The following is a 21238-nucleotide window of genomic DNA, read 5'->3' on the forward strand; positions in this document are numbered from 1 at the left end:
AATGTTAGGTCAAATTCATTCGGAAACATTATGGAAGAATGTACAAAACTTAATTTCCAAAGATACCAGTATTTACTATTTACTAACAGTGGTTTATGTTTTCCTTATTCAGAAAAATATCCATCTCAGCACTGAGTTGGACACGTTTGGATCATCCACACTATATTTTTAACAAAACTTCATGGAAATAACAATATATAACTCTACTGTAGCAAATGAAATCACTGGGTCCTACTTAAAAATACACCATACATTCAAATATTTTCTACAAACTACTGCTAATGAAAAATGGATAAGCAAAGGCTTTAAACACTTCGTTTTTACACAGCTTGGAAATTCATTCAAGCAAGCCTTCTTTCCTGGGATCAGTTAGAACTCACCATGGTAGATTTCATTACTGGCTGTACAGAATTTGAGTTCAGCCTAAGTTGAGGGAAACAATCAGCTATCTGCTTTGTTTTCTAATTGCCAACTGCTAAATTTCATAGTGTGTTTCTCCTAGTAGGCCCTTAATGTCTTATACTGTACAACAAGCACTTAAGAATTTAAAAAAAAAATTTTTTTTTGGTCTGTCATGGGGCTTTCACTCTGGGCCTGGGCACTGTCCTTGAGCTCTTCAGCTCAAGGCTAGCACTCTACCACTTCTGGTTTTCTGGTGATTAGTTGGAGATAAGAGTCTCATGGACTTTCCTACCCCGGCTGTCTTGGAATCGTGATCTCCAGATCTCAGCCTCCTGAGTAGCTAGGGATTATAGGTATGAACCATTGGCTCAGAGCAAAACTAAAAAATTTAATGGCTATGGCCAGGCACTCACCCCTGTATTTCTAACTACTCAGGATGCTGCGATCTGAGGATCAGAGTTCAGAGCCAGCCCAGCCAGGAAAGTCAGTGAGACTCAACTCCCAGAAACCAACAAAGGCCAGAAGTGCAGTGGTAGAGCACTGGCCTTGAGGCCCAGTAGAGGCATCAAAAAACAAACAAAAAGAAACTCTCATGTAAACATGCAAACATTAGAGAAGTGCATTCCCATCCAACATAAAGTCTTCTAGAGTCCTGTGCAGTAATGCTTCCCATACAGTGATGGGTAGTTTAGGCTGACAAAGTCTAGTAAGGCCTCAGACTCACCACTAGCAAGAACACCTTGTCACAGGCTACCCAAGTCCCTACTGATCCCCTCATTCCCCAGGACTCCTGCTTCCCAGGAATCTTACCTACATCATCAAATTACAGCATTATGTCTGACTCCAATGGTCTCCCTTTTATTCAGAGAGAAATAGATAATTGTTTTAAATAACACCTTTTCTCTTTACTTGTTTTCTTGTTATTTAGGAAATAAGCCAGATGCTGGTGGCTGACACATTCAGCCCTAGCTACTCAGGAGGCTGAGATCTGAGAATCATGGTTCAAAGCAACTTAAGTTCAGGAGACTCTTATGTCCAGTTAACCATAGCTGGAGGCAGATCTGTGGCTCAAGTGCTAGAGCACCAGTCTTGAGCAAAACAAGCTCAAGGACAGCACCTAGGTCCTGAGTTCAAGCCCCAGTACTGGCCAGAAAAAAAAAAAAAAAGCTTTGGGAAATAGCAGTATAAACAAGTATCTCAAAAAATTAACTATTTCAAAAAATTAAGTTAAAATTCAAATTAGATCACTCTATAGTTCTGACACTTGTTAATATCCTTCAGGATGAAGCCAAATGGTCAGACTTCATCTAGATATTTTCTTGCTCATTGTATGGCTAACCCATCAGATTGGAAATCTAGCCCCAGGGACTTTTCAGTGGAGAACAGGCTGTTCTGAGAAGCGGTAGGGGTGGAGCTAGGCACAGGTGACCCACATCTGTAGTCCTAACTACCTGAGATCTGAGGTTCACGGTTCAAAGCCAGCCTGGGCAAGAAAGTCTGTGAGATTGTTATCCTCAATTAACCACCAAAAAAAAAAAAAAAAAGCCAGAAAAGGAGGTATACCTCAAGTGGTAGAACACATTGAGTGAAAAAGGTAAGGGACAGTGCCCAGGCATGAATTCAAACCTTAGGACTGATACACAAATATAAAATAAAGAAGAAAAATGAGGCAATAAGTTTGACAAGAAATGTACTCACTACCTCACGTATGTAACTGTAACCCATCTATACATCACCTTGACAATAAAATTAAATATATAATATATATACATATGTAAGATAAAATAAAGGGTTCTGAGCCACAGGTGTTGTATACGTCTGTAATCCCACCTTCTTGAGAAGCAGGGAAATGACAAGTTCAAATCCAGTCCAGGCAAAGTTAACAAGACTCTATTTCAAGAAAAAAACAAAACAGGAGAGGCCTATAATGTGTGGGTCAAGTGGTACACAGCATTCTCTAGCATGATTAAGGTCAAGATTTCAATCCCAGTACCAAGGAAAGAGAAAACAGTGTTTGATATTTTTTCCATAACTTTTACCTAATTCAACTTCATACTAGACACCAATAATTTCTAACTTTATCAAAATATTCATCTAAAGCTAGGCAGCAACTGTAGTTTGATGTGAATAAGAAAGTTGGACAAGACCAAAACCTAGAATAAAAAATTTAATTTTAAAATGCCTAATAACATGAGAAAATGAACACTAATGAAATACTGAGGTAAGAGCTCTCTAGCTACCTTTAAAACTTACCAAGGAACAGATTTTAATTCATATGTGCCTGCAGATCATTACCTTAGTATACAAAATAACCTGACACTTCAAATCTCAATCTTCAGACATCAGAAAAACACATCACTTTAGGCACACATTTAGTAGTTAGCTGCATGTTATCTGTTTAGGAAAGAATTTGCTTTTAATGAAGCTGCAGCCCCATCTAGGAACTTTCATAAGGGAAAAGGACATACTTGCCCACAGTTATGTGAAAATTCCCTGCTACTTTATTAACGTTGAGATGGCCGCGTATTCTGCATGCGTCTGGAGACTGCGACAAGTCGTCGTCCCTACAAGACACATTAATGTTGCTTGAACACATTCAAAAGTTACCATTCTGGGGCTGGGGATATAGCCTAGTGGCAAGAGTGCCTGCCTCGGATACACGAGGCCCTAGGTTCGATTCCCCAGCACCACATATACAGAAAACGGCCAGAAGCGGCGCTGTGGCTCAAGTGGCAGAGTGCTAGCCTTGAGCGGGAAGAAGCCAGGGACAGTGCTCAGGCCCTGAGTCCAAGGCCCAGGACTGGCCAAAAAAAAAAAAAAAAAGTTACCATTCTATGCTGCAAACACTGCATACCACAAAAGGTAAAAAAAAGGTCCTATAGATCAATTTTTAGACAATGTCCTGAAAGGCAGCCATGGAACAGCCATTGCCTGAACTTTACAGTTAGTTATTAGAATCATACTTCTATAAAATGTCAAGATTTTATATCATGATTACACAGCTACACATATATTCATACAAATCTAAAATTTTTCAGCACTTTATCCAGAGACCTAAGTCAAGGGAAAGAATGAAAACAAAACAATTATCCTGGCTGGATGCTGGTAGCTCACAGACATAATCCAAGCTACACTGGAGGCAGAGATATGAGGATTATGACTCAAAGCCAGACCATGCAGGAAGGTCTGTGAGATTCTTTTGTCTAATTACCCACCAAAAAAGCTGGAAGTGGAGTTAAGGCTCAAATGGAAGAGCTCCAGCCTTTAGCAAAAAAAGCTAAGGGACAACATCCAGGCCCTTAGTGCAATCCTAGTGTTGACACCAAGAAAAAAAAAGGCAATTAAATAAAAATGAAATATACTCATAATAATCCTGATTTTAAAAATCACAAAATTTATGAACTAAAACACTGTCGTGGTACAACATGATTCTGCTTTCTTCTTCAAAGAAAAACAGACTCATAAAATTAAAGCAATACTAAAAAGCAAGTAGATGAGCTCACATTTAAGATCACAGAAAATGGGACCAACAAACAGGTAACATTTCCATGGCACCTCACCTGGGTGGAAGTGCAGTGGATGAGCTTTTGAAAGCACTTTTGAATATCACATCCTGAAGAGAATGTTCTTCTTGTAGCCTGCTCTGAATCAGCTGTAGCATCCTAAATTTGATACAAACTATAATTCAGAATGGAGATGTCTAGAGACAGCCAAGGTTGGTTCAGACACAATGGTTAGCTGGTTTGGTTGAAACAGTATGCTTATGGTTATAGGATTTCATTCTATGGTCATTTCCATGAAAGCAGGAAAACAGAAGAGGGGTGGACAGTTTAGTAACTGGCTCCAGAAGTCTGTCAGGTTCACTGGTACTGGACATGTAGAAAGGGCTTATCTAAGTAGTTAAATTCACCAATTACACATCGAGATACACTTATTAAATCCTTACATTTTACCAGGCATTGCAATAAAAAGAATAAGACAAAGTAACGGCCATACTACAGGCTTGAGGGACTTGATGGGAAACACCGCCTCACAAGCATCTGACTCCCATTAGCAACCAGGCCACTGAAGCAGCCGCTGTCCCACTAAACTCTAAGAATTCTGATCATTTTGTGTGAGTATGTATGTATGCTGGGACTAGGGCTTGAATTCAGGGCTAGACACCATTTCTAGGTGTTTTTGTCAAGACTGGAGCTCTAGCACTTGAACCACAGTTCCACTGTTGGCCTTTCTGCTGGTTAACTATAGATAAAAGCCTCAACTGAATTTCATGCTTGGACTGGCTTTGAACTGCAATTTTCAGATCTCAGCCTCCTGAGTAGCTAGGATTAGGGACAAGAGTCAATGGTACCTGGTGTTTCTTATTATTTTTAAAAAGAGAATGAACATTTTAAAAAGAGAATGAACATAGAAGGCAAAATATACATTTTAGCTCCCTTAATATTATCTTTTAAAAAGAAAGACTTAAGAGTATTGATTAGTTGCACATGTGGGAAGGGAATATTCATTGTATTTCTACATATGCATACAAAGCACCCCAATCAAACTCATCCCCTCCATTGCCCTGTCAATCCCCACTTAATTGTGTATCTTAAATAATTATGTATCTTTAAGTATAAATTTATACAGTGAAGGAAAAACAGAGAAAACAGGGCAGTGACTGTATTGCTGATAGGATGATAATCATGGATACATGATATCACTTGTGTGTCAACTCCCAAGACACATTACACCAAGAATGAACTCTAACATAAACCATGGAGTTTGCTGTACTATAAGTGTACCACTTAGGGGCAGAATGTCCATAATGAGAGGTGAATGGGCCCTACTTTCTGCTCAACTCTTCTGTAAGAACACAGTAACACACACACACACACACACACACACACACACACACACACACACCCCACACAACTTGGAAAAAAATATACATTAAGCATTTTGTAGAAATGTAAGTAGGAAATAAAATACACAATTAGTACACAGGTAAAATAGACCTGTTTAAAAATTTAAAAGGACTTATATTGTGAACTTATATTAGAAATTAATATTTGTTTGGTGCTGGTACTGGACTCAGGGCCTGGGCACTGTCCCTTAGCTTTTTCACTCAAGGCTGGTGCTCTACCACTTGAGCCACACCTCCACTTGCAGTGTTTTGGTGTTTAACTAGAGATAAAGAGTCAGAGGTACTTCCTTGTTCTGGGCTGGCTTCAAGATTCACAGATCTCAGCTCACTGAATTGCTAGGGTTACAGGCATGAGCCAGCACACATGGCAAGAGTGTGTGCTTTTAAACACAAAACAGTTTTAAAAGAAGAAAGCAACTAAGCTAAATTGATTTACAGCATGATCAAGTACTTGCATAAGAACTAAATCCCAATGGGGGATTGGAAGATATTCAACTGATTCATAAAGAAATGCTAACTCAGATAATAATTCTTACCTATTAGCTGCAAAAACAAATTTTTAAATTTAGTTATACTCATTTGGGCCCATAAGGCTTTAAGCTATATAAGTAAAAGAATATTTGGGAGGATATATGTCACTATGTATCACAATATTAAAGGAGCTATCATCTGAAACAAAAATGTCAATTTCTAAGAGTTTTCCATACTTATGTAGTTAGAACATGTACATAAGGAATTGGGTTCAGAGGCTGACTACAATGGCTTCTGACCAGAATCCTAGTTAATTGGAAAGCAAGGCTTGGGAGGATGAGTTCAAGGCCAGCACAAACAAAAGTTATTAGCAAGATCTCCTCTCAACAAATAAGCCTGGTGGTGGGGAGCTACCCTGGGATCCAATGAGGACAAGAGGATCTCAGGTTGGCCCTGAACTATAATGCAAGACTGTATCCAACATATTGGCTCAAATGGCAAAGGGTCTGCCTGGTAAGCTCAAGGCCTCAAGTTAAAACCCTAGTACTGCCAAGAAAAATAAATAAATATAAAGAATTAGGTATCAATGTATTGATTTTTGTATGAAACTTGTAGAAGTAATCTAAATGTCCATCAATAACAATACAATTAAACAAGTCAGTCTATAAAATGGACTTTCAATCTAAAACATTACATTAGGAGGAAAAACTGTACAACAAATGGATACAATGACCCAATTTGTATTAAGTAACAGATTATAAGTGTATTTTCAAACAAACAGGAAGAAATTATGTACATACAGAAAATACATAGGAAGCTATACTAGGGCATTACGTCTGACTTAGAACCAGTCAATATAATAGTTTCTTTAAAAAAAGCTTTCCTTGTTCCTTTACATGATTCTATTAAAACTTAATTATAAACTATTTTCACATATTACTTTCACAATTAAATCACTTTAAGTAGTTCACTTTAAAACTTGATTCAAATAAGAGAAGACTATGTATGACTTTCCTAACATCTGATAGCTTTTAATATTTTGATAATTCAACCAGAGAATCATGCTAAACTCTAAATAGCTTACATGACAAAACAAGATTTAAGATTTAGATTTCTATAGATGCTAAAAGTTTAGCTTTACCTCTGCCACTCTTTTTGCTGTGGTGAAAGTTCAAATATTACCTGAAATGAAAGAAAACACAGTCACTGGCACTGTCAAATCTTGTTGGGTTTCCACACAACATCTTTCGTGTGTGTGTGTGTGTGTGTGTGTGTGTGTGTGTCTCTTGGTCATGGGGCTTGAACTAAGCGCCTGGCCCAGGCTGGCTTTGAACCAGCATCCTCAGATCTCAGCCTCCTGAGTAGCTTAGCAGAAGATCAATGTACAGTGTTACTAAAACTAGATACACCTGATTGGCATTCATCTTCTACAGACCAAATTATAAATTTTAATGGAATTTTACTCAAACATAAATTTTACCAAGCATGCATAATTCCCTGATTGGTTGCCTAATTTATTAGAACAAATACAAGCTAGAAATCAATTGCATGTATGAAATGATATTTTAGGATTTAAAATAATCTAAATGATGCCATCATAATTACTATGGAGGAAAGTTGAGGAGAAAAATGAAGCATGAAATGCAAGCGGCTAAGCCCTGATTCTCGCTAGGAAACAGGAAGAAAAGAATCCTTTTCTCTGCCAAACAAGCATGCTTCCCAAGCTACAGGGGAAGTCATGGCAGAGGTCCAGATGATACAACCCATTTATTCTTGCTAAAAAGTCTCAATAGTCAATCCACAAAATGATCAAAAATAAACTAAGAATGATAGGAAATAGAAGCCAATAGTACAGTGTTAAAAGTAAGCAATTCTTTTTTGAGTGTCTGTTAGTACTTAGGCTTGAACTTAGGTGTTGTTGTACAGCTTTTTCACTTAAGACCATTGCTCTATCACTTGAGCCACAGCTCCATTTCTGCTTTTTGGTGGGTAACTGGAGATAAAAATGTCATGGACTTTCTGGCCTGGGCTGGCTTTGAACCAGGATCCTGAGATCTCAGCCATCTAAGTAAGTAGGAAGGGAGGCATGAGCCACCAGTGCCCAGCTCAATAATTCTTCCTATGTTTATCTGTATAATAATCATCATGGAGACATGAACTTCCATATAACAGTACAATCAATTCAGAAGGGACCAGCTTCATAGGAAAATTACTATAAAATCAAATTTGTCAGTGGGAAACTAAGTCAGGAAGGGAGGATTAGAGTGTTAATAACAAAAATTATTTTTCTACAGAAAGATCTATTTCAAAATAGCCTGAAATGGAGTTGTGGCTTAAGTAGTAGTGTGCTAGCCTTAAGAGAAAAAGCTCAGGAACAGTGAGTGCTCAGACCCTAAATTCAAGCCCCAGGATTAGCACAGAAGGAAGGAAGGAAGGAAGAAGGGAAAAAAGGAAGGGAGGGAGGGAGGGAGGGAGGGAGGGAGGGAGGGAAGGGAATGGGGGAAGAGAGGAAGGAAGAGAGGAAGGAAGAGAGGAAGGAAGGAAGGAAGGAAGGAAGGAAGGAAGGAAGGAAGGAAGGAAGGAAGGAAGGAAGGAAGGAAGGACCACCCTTCATTCTGGAGTACCTTACAATGTTAAATTGAGTATGTCAACTATTACAATTCAAATATTTTTAAAAGATCTTTAAATGTGGTAGAAGCAGTATAAGGTATGAGTTTCCAAATTACTAAGGAAACAGTAAAATTTTCATCACCGTGACAACTGAAAAAGAGAAACTGGAAACTATTAGGAAGTCAAAAAGAAAAAAGCACCATACAAGAGGCAACCAGAAGCCACTGACTCACACCTGCAATCCTAGCTGCTAAGGAAGCTGAGCTCTAAGGATCCCAGTTCAAAGCCAGCCCAAGAGCAAAATCCCTAAGCCTCTCAACTGCAATTAACCCGCTAAAAGCTGCATGTGGAAATGTGGCTCAAATGGTAAGGCCTTTGGTGAAAAAGCTAAAAGAAAATGCAAGGCTTTAAGTTCCAGCCCCAGTACCAGCACAAGAAAATAAATAAAAAATAAATACGACTATAAAACTGGCTTTGAAGTTTATTTAAAATGCTAACAAGTCATTTCTTTGATTTCAGACTCAATTCTCAACCCTGTCCTCTACCTAAATTTTCCAGAGAATATGGATTATTTTGAAATAGGAAAAAAAAATGTATAATACATATACCAAACTAATAGGCAATTCAAGATGACTCCAAGGGTTTAATTCCTAAGGCATATATTTCAAAAACTACATAAATCAAACTTACTGGTTCATAAATAAGACCATCTGCAGAAGCAACCATTGTTTCTGCTAAATCCAATACATCTGCTCCAACATCTGCAGAAAAAAAACACAAACGTTTCACAACCTATGCTCAGCTCAAAACTATACCTGATATAAAGCAAATTAACACAACTAATAGAAAACTCAGTCTGTAGTATCAGTTTTATATATTGTTCAAAATTAAAACAGAGCACTATACAGCTTTGGCATTCTAAATGTTAAATTTTTAGCATTCTAAATGTTAAAAATGGTTATTTTTTTTAAATTTCTTGCTCTGAAAAATAAATGACATGGAGTTACAGGGTAAAAAGCGTCATTTTAACTGAATTAAAGAGCTTTGTAAATATTGGCAAAAACTGGGCTGGGAATATGGCTTAGTGGTAAAGTGCTCATCTTGTACACATGAAGCCCTGGGTTTGATTGCTCAGCACCACATATATATAGAAAAAGCCGGAAGTGGCGCTGTGGCTCAAGTGACAGAGTACTAGCCTTGAGCAAAAAGAAGCCAGTGACAGTGCTCAGGCCCTGAGTTCAAGCCCCAGGACTGGCAACAAAAACAAAACCAAACAAAAATTGGCAAAAACCTAATCACAAGTACTAAATGGCTGAACAAAATATTAGCTACAAAAATTATTTTCAGAGGTTAAAAGAAATCTTAAGCTGATGCTTTTTCAAAATAAGTCAAGCCAGATACCAGTAGCTCATGTCTATAATCCCAGCTACTTAGGAGTCTGAAATCTGAGGATGGCAGTTTGAAGCCAGCCCAGGCAAGAAAGTCTTACACTCTCATCTCCAATTACCCACTAAAGAACTGGAAGTGGATGTACGGCTCAAGTGTTAGAGTGCCAGGTGTCAGCAAAAAAATCAAGTGAGAGCTCAAGGCCTTGAGTTCAAGATCCAGAACTAGCACACACATCATTATAAATTTTACTGTGAAAAGGCTAACAGTAACGTCATTCAAATATCCAAATAAGGCAATATGATTTATTCACCACTAGTATTAATTCAAAATTTAAATATTAAGGCAATACTGTTTTTCTTAAAACTACTAACAGAAGGAAAAATAAATAAAAGAGCTATAAGTGTCCTGTGATGGATGAGATCTATTTGAAACTAATTACTTTAATTGGGTAAAACTATTTCATACTAAAATATTTTGCCTGAATATATGAATTCTTCTTTCAAATAAATATTCAAGCAATAACTCCAAGGAAACTTTTCATGTAAAAGTACCACCATTTTGGAAAGCAATACTTTTGTGTGTATATGTGAAACATTAGCATTTTTTCCATTTGCCTCAGTACAACCAAGTAAACCTAATGAAGGAAATGAAATGAAGAACTCATCACTATTCAGTCTGAAGCATCATGAAAGGTGGTCACCTGAAACTGTGAAACAGGATTCTGCCTGTGAAGTGACATGTACATCTGTTATGCCAACAAGACAAATACAGCCTAACTTCAGATCTCATTGACAATCATTTCCTCTGGTTTTCTTACATTTTAATTCACTAATGTTAAATCCCTCTCCTCCCTCTCCCCATGCCCTCTCTCTCTCCCACTCTCTCTTTGTGCCAGTATTAGAGCTTGAACTCAAATCCTGTCATTCTCCTCTGGCCTTTTCATTCAAGGTTAGAGCTCTACTACTTGAGCCACACCGCCACTTCCACCTAATTGCTGGTTAATTAAACAGAAGAGTTTCATGGACTCTTGCCCTGGTTGGCTTTGAACCTTGATTCTCATATCTCAGCCTCCCAAGTAGCTAGGATTATCAGCATGAACTACCAGCACCCAGCTAGATCTTCCTTTTGTTATCTTTTCTTTTTTCTCGTCAGCGTGGGACTTGAACTCAGGGCCTAGGTATTGTCCCTGAGCTTCTTCACTCAAGACTCTACCACTCTGACCCACAGCACCACTTCCAGTTTTCTGGTGGTTAATCAGAGATAAGAGACTCACAGATTTTCCTGCCTGAGCTGGCTTCAAATCATAGTCCTCAGATCTCAGCCTCCTGAGAAGCTAAGATTGCAGGCATGAGCCACCAGCACCTAGCTAAATCTTTCTTTATGGCTAAGAAATTTACTGAATCGAAACTGAAGTGAGACAACATGTACCATTAAATAACATGATAAAATATTTAAATATTCTAGGGGAAAACTGTGAAACCACAGATAGTGGTTTTGAAGTTCTAACTGCAATTGTCTGAGCTCTAAACTGAGTGGAGATAGGCCAAGCTTATGGTGTACTTACACTGGCACTTCATGGCAACAGTAATATCTATATTGATTCTCAATTTACTAAAAGACAAAAAGACAAACATTAGTACCTAGCAATCAGCAAAAGCATGAGCAATATAAACCAATCTATCTATGGAAGTCTTAGATTTCAAACAAAAAAGGTCTAATTAGAACTCAGATTGCCTTTGTTATAGTAAAAACAAAGACATTTCTAAAAAGTTCTATTTGGTGGTTATTTTTAAAACCTTATACTATAATGAATCCCAAATAACTACTGCAATACAGAAACATATTCATGTTACAGATAAAGGAACTAAGGCCCCAGATAAGTCCCTTAATATGACTTGCACAAGGCTACACAGCAATCTTCAAATGTTGATTTACCTGCTAAGTCCCATGAAAAAGAAAGAAAGAAAGAATCCTACCATTATTATTTCTACCTTACAGAACAGAGGGGTTGAAATGCATGCAGATGTGAGTTAACAACTAAAGTAATGGAGCAAGTAAAAGGCAGAGCTGAGGTTTTATTCATAGTTAAAGCTGTCTATTGCAATCCTAATACTATAAATCTGCTACCTACAGAAAAGAAAATCCAAAATAGCCAAGCGCCGATGGCTCATGTCTGTAATGCCAACTAATCAGGAAGCTGAGATCTGAGGATCACAGTCCAAAGCCAGCCCAGGCAGGAAAGTCAGTGAGACTCTTATCTCCAATTAAGAAAGCCAGAAATTGAGCTGTGGCTCAAGTGGTAAAGCACTAGCCTTGAAACTCAGAGGCAGCACAAAGGCCCTGAATGCAAGCCCCAGGACCAACACCAAAAAGAAAAAAAAGACATGAAAATCCAAAACAACAACAATAAAATGAATAAATACAAATTTTGCCTCCTAATCATTTTTCAAAGGTTTACAAGTGAAGCCATGTATACCAAAATTAAGCTTAGGTATAATTCATAGAATTATCTTTTTTGCTTTTAAGCTCGCCCAGAAGTTTAACAAGTAGATAATGTCAAACTTTGCTACAATATCCACAACTAAGGAAAGACAAGTTCCTAGTAAATATGAGAATCTGCTTCATACTTTAAGTGGAATTTAAATTGTTAAAAATGTTTCAATACGCAAAATGAGAATTTCTCATAACCAAAATAACCCAACAAAAGTAGAGCTTAGGTATTGTAAGATATAGTTACCTAGAAAAATCTTTGTCTACTTCATATTCATACTTCATCCATGTATCTTGATATACTGAGAATTCCATTATTGTTAGTAAAGCCATAGTAGTAAATGCTATCAGAGAAACTGAAAAACAACAAAAAATAAGATCAAAACTGTAAAATATTAAACCACAAATTATTTAAGTGAAATTAAAATTAGTAAAAAGCCTATTACAATGGCCACTTCATATAGTAAAGTTTCCCATCAAATTTGTATTACAGATTTGTTCTAAAACAGCTCAAAAATGAAATTTACTGAGCACAAAAAGGAAGAAACAAAAAACATTTGTATTCTGAGAAATAATTGTATTTCTTCAGTTTTAAGGGTATCTCACTAAGTAGATTTACCAAAATTTTACAAAGCACAAAGTTGTTCACTTTCTTAAACATACCAGTGTCAAACATGATAAATGATGAAAATAAACATGTTTTACAGTACAAACTGAAAATACTTCCTTCATTATTAAGGAAAAAAAAAAACCCCACCAGAGTGCCATTGTCTCATGCCTAATTCAAAGGCTAGTGTAGAAAAGCCCACTGGGAACTTTACCTCAATTAACCAGCTGAAAGTAAAGCTGTGGCTCCAGTGGTAGGGAACCAGCCTTGAGCAAAAGAGCTAAGGGACACTGCCCAGGCCCTGAGTTCATGCCCCAGTACTAGCAAAAGCAAATAAGGCATTACCAACAACAAAAAGCACACCCATGTTTATAGCCTAATTCAAAACAAAACATTAGCTTAGGCTCTTTTTTTTTTTTTTTTTTTTTTTTTTTTTTTTTTGCCAGTCCTGGGCCTTGGACTCAGGGCCTGAGCACTGTCCCTGGCTTCTTTTTTGCTCAAGGCTAGCACCCTGCCACTTGACCCACAGCACCCCTTCTGGCCATTTCCTATATATGTGGTGCTGGGGAATCGAACCCAGGCTTCATGTATACGAGGCAAGCACTCTTGCCACTTGGCCATATTCCTAGCCCAGGCTCTTACATCTTGAAAAGCACAATAATCAGTATGCCAGGAACTAAAATAGCAGTCCCAAATCTAAAACATTCTCTTTTAGTCTGCCATCTCCTAAATATATTACCTCATTCATAAATTGAGACCAAAAAACTAATCAAAAAAAGAAACATTCATATGTTATTTTTAAAAAAATTTGACTTCATTTTGTGCAACAAGAATTTTCACTGTATTTATTAAGAAAACAATCACTAGGGACTGGAAATAATAAGTATACCATTGCACATTGTATCCAACAAAATGTCAATCTTCTCTGGAACTCTGCACTCATTCATCACATGAGAAGAAATACTATGAAATGTCACCAATTGTCTTTGAAGAATACTTTAACAAATATATCTATCTGTACCAGGCACCGCTCTAAACATTTGCATCCAAGTGTTTAATAGATGCAGTAACCCTAGAAAGCAAATAAAGATGTCCTCATTTCACAGAAGAAACTTAACAGACAGACTGGAGTAATTTCCTCAGATTAAAGAAAAGTAGGATCTAAGTCCAAAGTCTGGATCTAAAATCTAAACTCAATGCTGTTACGTATGACAATCTTTTAATGTCATTATACTGAAGCTTCAGAGAGGCAAAACTACACTCCCCAATCAGTGGCATTGGAATAAGCACTGCTGACTCCAAGCAGCCTGTGTTGGATGCTGTGGAGAACGTAAGTACAAATAAAACCAGGGCAAATTGTGACATGGAAAAAGACCGCCTACAAAGTGACTGCAAACACCAGGCTAGTAAGCTTACATCCATAATCCCACAGGTACTAAGAATCACAGTTCAAGCTAAATGGAGCAAAAAAAGTCCATGAGATTCTTATTAACCAGTGAACTGGCAAAAAGCTGGAAGAGAGGTATGGCTCAAGTGGTATAGCACTAGCCTTGAGTGAAAAAGCTAAGGGACCGTACGTGGGCCCTGAGTACTAGTCCCAGTACTGACACAAACTCACAAAATAATAATAAACAACAAAATAAATTTTCAAAAAACAGTAACTGCACAAGTCACTGATGGTGGTTGATAGCACCACCTACAAATTTAATACCAGCTCACCTGTGCCCCCACTCGCTGAGGTCTCTACATAGCTTTCGGGAACCTTTGGAAAGGCATCCAGTTCTTTCACCAAATTTAAGGTTTTTTTCCGATTCAGTCGCCTCATCTTCAGGAAAACCTTCCTCTTCCTTCATATAGTTATGCTAAGGAATAAATAAAGCAAGCAATAAATTAATCTGCCAAAGAGATAGAACATGTATTTTAAGAGAATTGAAAAATTCCCTTACAATGACTTGGTATTTCCAAGTCTCCTTGAAAGAGTAAGCAAGCAAAACAACACAAGATACTTAGCTACATCCTTCTTTCCCCATTCCCACCCTGACAAAAAAACTACTAAGCAAAGGTAATTTGCACATGCACAAACATTTTATACCAAATCAAAACAAAAACAAAGAGACAATCACATCTTAAATATGTAAGTATACAAATTAAAATCAGTGTGATTTTGTCTTACGTAGTTGATGCCTGGATCAAAATTACACATTGCCAATGGTGGACGGCAATAGGTAAAATAGCCTAATAAAAATACATATATAGGCTAGGCATCCTAGCTATTCAGGAGACTGAGATCTGAGGATTCCGGTTCAAACCAGCCCAGGCAAAGTTTGAAGTCTGTGACACTCTTATCTCCAATTAACCAGCAAAAAGAAGTAGACCTGGTCCACATGGCAGAGTGCCAGCCTTGAGCAAAAAAGCTGACAGGACCCAGACTCTGAGTTCTAGCCCCAATAGCAACACTAAAAATAAAATTTTCAAATGCTTTAAATCTTTGGGGGGAAGGGGACCACATAAGTGAAGGAAGGGTGAGCAAATGCAGACATGGGACATAGTCAACACTATGTGGAAAGGAATTATGAAACTTGTGGACAGGGAAGGAAGGGAGAGAAAATGAGAAAAAGTGAAGGAAAGAATGACACTGTCCAAAAAGAAATGTACCCATGACCTAACTTATAAAATGGTAACCCCTCTATATAACACTTATTGACAATAAAATTATATATTTTTAAAAGCTTTATATATAAGACTTTTAAGCTTAGACATGTAATGCTCAAGTTTTGGATTTTGGATTTCCAGATTAGAAATGTCTATACAAGTATTTTAAAACTAGAAAATCGACAAAATCTAAAACTTCCAGTCCCAAACATTCAGATAAGACCTTTTCAGCCTGCAGCATACTCCCCTGGCTTTCCTCCTGCCTCTAAGACCTTCCTCACCTCCTTTAGACTCAAGGGCTCTCAAACTGCACACTCACCCTCCTACCAACCTTCACTCTCCAAGCAGTTCCCCATTCATTCAGCTTAGGTCTGCACGTGGATTTCCCCCAAATCTACAAGGTCAGCCCAATTCTCTCTGCAAACACATTTATCTCTTTGCTTCTATTCCATTTGCATTTTAGATGAGCCAAAGACAATTTAAACTCACCTATGAAAACTAGTCCTCTGCCAGGTACAGTGGCTCATGGCTGAAATCCTAGCTATTAAGGAGATCTGAGGTTCATGGCTCAAAGCCAGATGGGGGGGAAAAAAAGTCTATGAGATGGTTAATCTCCAATTAGCTATCAAAAAGCCAGTAGTGGGGGCTGGGAATATGGCCTAGTGGTAAAGTGCTCATCTCGTATACATGAAGCCCTGGGTTCGATTGCTCAGCACCACATATATAGAAAAAGCGTGAAGTGGCGCTGTGGCTCAAGTGGCAGAGTGCTATCCTTAAGCAAAAAGAAGCCAGGGACAGTGCTCAGGCCCTGAGTTCAAGACCCAGGACTGGCAATAAAACAAAACCAAACAAAAAAAGCCAGAAGTGAAACTTCTGGTGTAAAGCAAGCACCAGTCTTGGGCAAAAAAGCCAAAGAAGAAAGCAAGGCCTTGAGCTCAAACCCCAGTAACAAGGAAAAAAATAATTTAAAAACTTCAATTTTTTTCCAATATGCCAGAAATATTTTCTACTTTTCTAGAGAGAAACTATTTCTCCCTCCCCAACCTCATTTTCCACTCACTTTCTTTTTTCTCATTTAATCCCAATTGTATTCTAGTCCCCTGTTTACTCATCTCTGGGCTTTAGCCCTCAAAACCTATTTGCTACTGGAATACAGTACCATTATTACACTATTTCTTTGTGTGTGGTGGATGTCCTGGGGCTTGAACTCTGGGCCTGGGGTTCTGTCCCTGAGCTTTTTCCACTCAAGGCTGGCACTCAATCACTTTGAGCCATAGCACCACTTCAGGTTTTCACATAGTTGAACCAGAGTCTCACAGACTTTCCTGCCTGGGCTGGCTTTGAATCATAATCCTCAGAGCTCAGCCTCCTGAGTAGCTACAACTGCAGGGGTGAGCCACCAGCCTAGCTTATCATACTATTTCTTATAGTTTGTTTCATTTTCTATTTTCTCCACTAGATTGGTAGAGTGGGAACTGTGTATCTACCTTGATCTTTGTGTCCCCAATACCTGGCACAGCAGGTCTTCACAAATGTTTATTAAGGGCAGGAAATGTCCCCAGAAACACACAGAACAGTTTCATACTACCATAAGTAAACACATGAGCTCCCCAGGAAAGGTGTTCTGTCTACTCACAAGAATATCCAAGCACCTAGACAATGACTGGATGGTACAGCTAGAACAGCACTGCTGAGAAATAAAATAGTGTGCCAGGCCCTGGTGGCTCACATCTGGCTAGTCAAGAGACTAAGATCTGAGAATCGAAGTTCAAAGCCAAACCAGGCAAAAAAGTTCATGAGACTCTTATCTCCAGTGAACCAGCAAAAAGTCATTAGTGAAACTGTGACTTAAGTGACAAAGCATCAAAAGTCAAGTATGAGTGTAAAGCTCTGAGGTTAAGCCTCAGCATTGACACAATGAATAAATAAAAATAATGAATTCTACGTCTAAAGCTTGTTTATATTTTTATAATGGGCTAGAAGTGGAGCTATGGCTCAAGTGATAGAGCACTAGCCTTGAATGAAAAAGCTGAGACACACCTAGAATTGGCACCAAAAAAAAAAAAAAGCACAATCTACCTTCTACCACACAAGTTTATTACGTCAACTTCTACCTATATATCTGCCCATGAGAAATCTTTGATATATGCATGTTGTAGGCTGAACTAAAAGATAACACTGAAGCTCTGACGCCTGGTATATGTGAATGGGCCTTACTTGGACCTGTAGGGCTACACAAATTAATTGGTTATGATGGAATTCTACTAAATTATTGTGATTCAGTGGATTGTAAGGTCCACCCCGGGAGGGCTCCATGCAGATACCACCCCCCCACACCTGTTTAAGTCTGCGCCCAGTACCTGCATTTCCTAGGTGGCATACCTGGAAGCAATTATCTCCCCCTTCTCTGAGATCACATCCAGTCTACTGGGCCATACCTCCCGCCCTTGCCCTAGATAAGTCATGGCCCAGAGGTGGTTCAGCCCTTCTCTCCAGCCATGCATCATCTAACAAACACTTTCCCAGTGCTTATTAACAGGCACTGTACTAAATGCTTCATATGGTTTAAAGCATCTAATCTTACAACCTACCTGGCAAGTAAATATTATTATATAATTATTATAAGTGAGGGAGCAAAGGCACAAAGGGATTAAATAATAATTGTCCATTTTGATATTAAAGGGAAGAATTGAAATATATACTGAAGAACTATTCAATAAAATATATCACACACATAGATTGAAAGTGATTTCTATTCAAAATAAATTCTGGGCTAGGTATGTAGCTTAGTAGTAGAGTGCTTGCCTTGCATGCATAAAGCCCTGGGTTCAATTCCTCAGTACCACATAAACAGAAAAAGGCGGGAGTGGTGCTGTGGCTCAAGTTGGTAAAGTGCTAGCCTTGGGCAAAAAGAAGCTCAGGGACAGTGCCCAGGCCCTAAGTTCAAATCCCAGGACCAGCAAATAAATAAATAAATAAATAAATTCCATCATTTTCTTCAAGATAAATTAGCAACACCTAGCTAGGCACTGGTGACTCGGGTCTGTAATCCTAGCTTCCCAGGAGGCTGAGATCCAAGGATTTCAGCTCAGAAGATAGCCCAGGGGAAAATGTCCGGGAAGCTCTTATCTCCAATTAACCACCAGAAAACCAGAAGTGGAGCTGTGGCTAAGAGGTTAGCCTAAGAAGCTCAGGGGACAGCAACCTGGCCTTGAGTTCAAGCCTTATAACATACCAAAAAAAAAAAAAATCCTCAAAAACAAAAAAGTAACCTCAGAGGAGGAGAGGGGAACAATGGGAGATGGACAATTCTGAAGCCTGTGGCTGTTTTGTTTCACCAGAGGTCTAATTTCCTTCAATACATCTTTTAAATGCTGGTGCCAGTGGCTCACACCTGTAACCCTAGCTACTCAGGAGGCTAAGATCTGGGGATTTTGGCTTGAACCCAGCCTGAGTACATAAACCTGAGAGACTCTTATCTCCTTTTAACTACCAAAAGCCAGAAGTGGATATGTGGTTCAAGTGGTGGAGTGCCAACCTTGAGCAAAGTGAATCAAGAGCATGAAGCTCTTATTTCAACCCCAAGTACCAGCAAAATAAGCAAATAAATACATAAGTAAGTAGATATTTTTAACTTTGTATAACTTAAGAATTAGAATTCAGTATACACTATGTGGAATATGAACTGTGCAACTGGTGGGAAGAGACAGGAGAAGCTGAGGGAAAGCAAAAGTGTACTCATTACCTGGCTTACGAAATAGTAACCCTTCGGTAAACCTTAACAATAACAATACAAATATTTTAAAAAAGAATCTGTAGCATGAAGTTATTGTCATCACAACTTAACTGTGAGCCAAAGCTGACAAAAAGGAAAAGACCTCACAACTTCCATTTGCACTTGTAATTTCGTTTCTATTTCCTATCAGAGATGGAATACATTAATTCCAAAATAGCCATATACAAATTTAGGTAAATAACTATGAGCCCTTCTTCAGTGAAGACACTATCAGGCAGGCTAAGTAACTGAACAACTTCAACTGAGAGACTACTTGTAACTGTATCTTTCTTTGCTCCCGAAAGCCAATCTTGCAATATTGCAACATATGTTACTTGGTCTTCCGTCTCTAAGGGCATTAAAGTCTAAATATACAGGTTAAGAGATATTGCCGGGCTCACGTCTGTCATCCTAGTTACTCAAGAGGCTGAGATCTGGGGAGTCACGGGCAGCAAAACCCAGAAACGGAGCTGCAGCTCAAGTGGTGGAGCGCTGGCGAGGATGCCACGGAACAGCGCCCGGGCCGAGTTCAAGCCCCAGTACTGGCAAACACACGCACGCGCACACCCAGCAAACACACAGCCTCACACACGCACACACTACACTCGTCTCCCTCCCACCATATCCACGGACTTCGTGCACAGCGGCGGCCTGGGGACAGCTCGTCCGCTGCGAGGGTAGGTGGGCCGCAGGGGCCGGCTGTCCCTACGGCGTCTCCCGAGCCCTAGCCAGATGGAGACCACGCAGCAAGGCCCGAGGGGACCGGGTCTTTCTCGCGAAGAGGAGCACGGCGCTCCCACACGGCGGTGTCCGTCCGAGGCCAGACGCGAGTCAGACACCTGGGGGGACCGGACTGCCACCGCCACCAGACCCCACATCGGGCACTGGGCGATGGAGGAACACCTCCGGGCACGAGAGGGACGGAGACCCGAGCCCGGGGCGGAGCGGGGCGGGGCCGGCCGTGGACACGCTGCCCGCCCCGCCGGTTCACGCCGCCGGCGAAGGCCAGGGTCCGCTCTCCGCAGTCCGCCGCCACTCGGGACCACAGTGGGACGGGAAGGCCAGCCAGACCCTGAGCCGCCACTCCCCGCCCCAGGAGCTCAGGAAGGCCGGGCCGCGCCTAGCAGGGGCTCCTGTCCTCCTACCTTGTGGTGCGGCCCCAGCCGACCGCCATGTTTCAGAGGAGCCCGGGTCGCCAGGGCTCCCGTGTACCTGGAAATCTCGCGATAATGAAGAGGCTATCACGGAGCGGCGGAGTGGCTCTCGCGGTATTTTTTGTGCTGACGTAAGGGTTACTGAGCCAGAGGCGTAGCCCTATTTTTAAGTGGGCGTGGTCAGTGCTGGAAGGGCGTGGCCAGTATGGATGTGGGCGGAGCTGTGTGGCCGTGAAGTTTCGACTATGGTCCAGAGTCACACACTGGTACTGGGATGTGAAAGTTTCCCTCCCGGTGACAGGAGCAGAAAAAGGAACGGAATCAAACTCAGCTCCCCACACAGGTGAGAGCTTTGGGCACAGAAATGCCACCTCAGGGCCTGCACACCTCGGTCCTCTGCCTTTGCCATCTCATTTTTTCCTATGAAGAACAGCCAGGCGCCAGTGGCTCACGCCTGCAATCCTAGCTAATCATGAGTCTGAGATCTGAGGATCATGCTTCTAAACCGGCCCGGGCAAGAAAGGCTTAATAAAGACTTAATAAAACTACTACCAAAAAGCAGGAAATGGAGCTGCAACTCAAGTGGTAGAATACCAGCCTTAATTGTTTTTTAAAGCCAAGGAAGAGGGTGAAGTCCTGAGTTCAAGCCACGATGCTGGTACACACACACACACACACACACACACACACACACACACAAAACGATACTTGATTCTAAGCAATAAGAGGATCAAAGTTTCCTCACATTTTTTCAGTTACTAGAATATGAGTTCAGGGCCTCA

The 21238-nt window shown here is 39.9% G+C and overlaps 1 protein-coding gene across 1 annotated transcript in view; it reads right to left on the reverse strand.

Annotated features, from left to right (window-relative positions):
- The window catches only part of Ergic2 (ERGIC and golgi 2), a 38802-nt gene extending 18258 nt beyond the window's left edge, over positions 1–20544 (reverse strand). The window contains exons 1-8 of the mRNA XM_048366894.1: positions 20448–20544; positions 14595–14737; positions 12516–12624; positions 11343–11389; positions 9080–9150; positions 6921–6961; positions 3963–4064; positions 2871–2966 (exon numbers count right to left, since the gene is read on the reverse strand). Of these exons, the coding sequence (XP_048222851.1) occupies positions 2871–2966; positions 3963–4064; positions 6921–6961; positions 9080–9150; positions 11343–11389; positions 12516–12624; positions 14595–14700 (572 nt within the window). The 5' untranslated portion in view covers positions 14701–14737; positions 20448–20544. The remainder of the gene's footprint in view (positions 1–2870; positions 2967–3962; positions 4065–6920; positions 6962–9079; positions 9151–11342; positions 11390–12515; positions 12625–14594; positions 14738–20447) is intronic.
- Positions 20545–21238: the final 694 nt, after the last annotated feature.

This window comes from Perognathus longimembris, chromosome 1 (assembly GCF_023159225.1).
Source record: "Perognathus longimembris pacificus isolate PPM17 chromosome 1, ASM2315922v1, whole genome shotgun sequence".
Taxonomy (NCBI): Eukaryota; Metazoa; Chordata; class Mammalia; order Rodentia; family Heteromyidae; genus Perognathus; species Perognathus longimembris.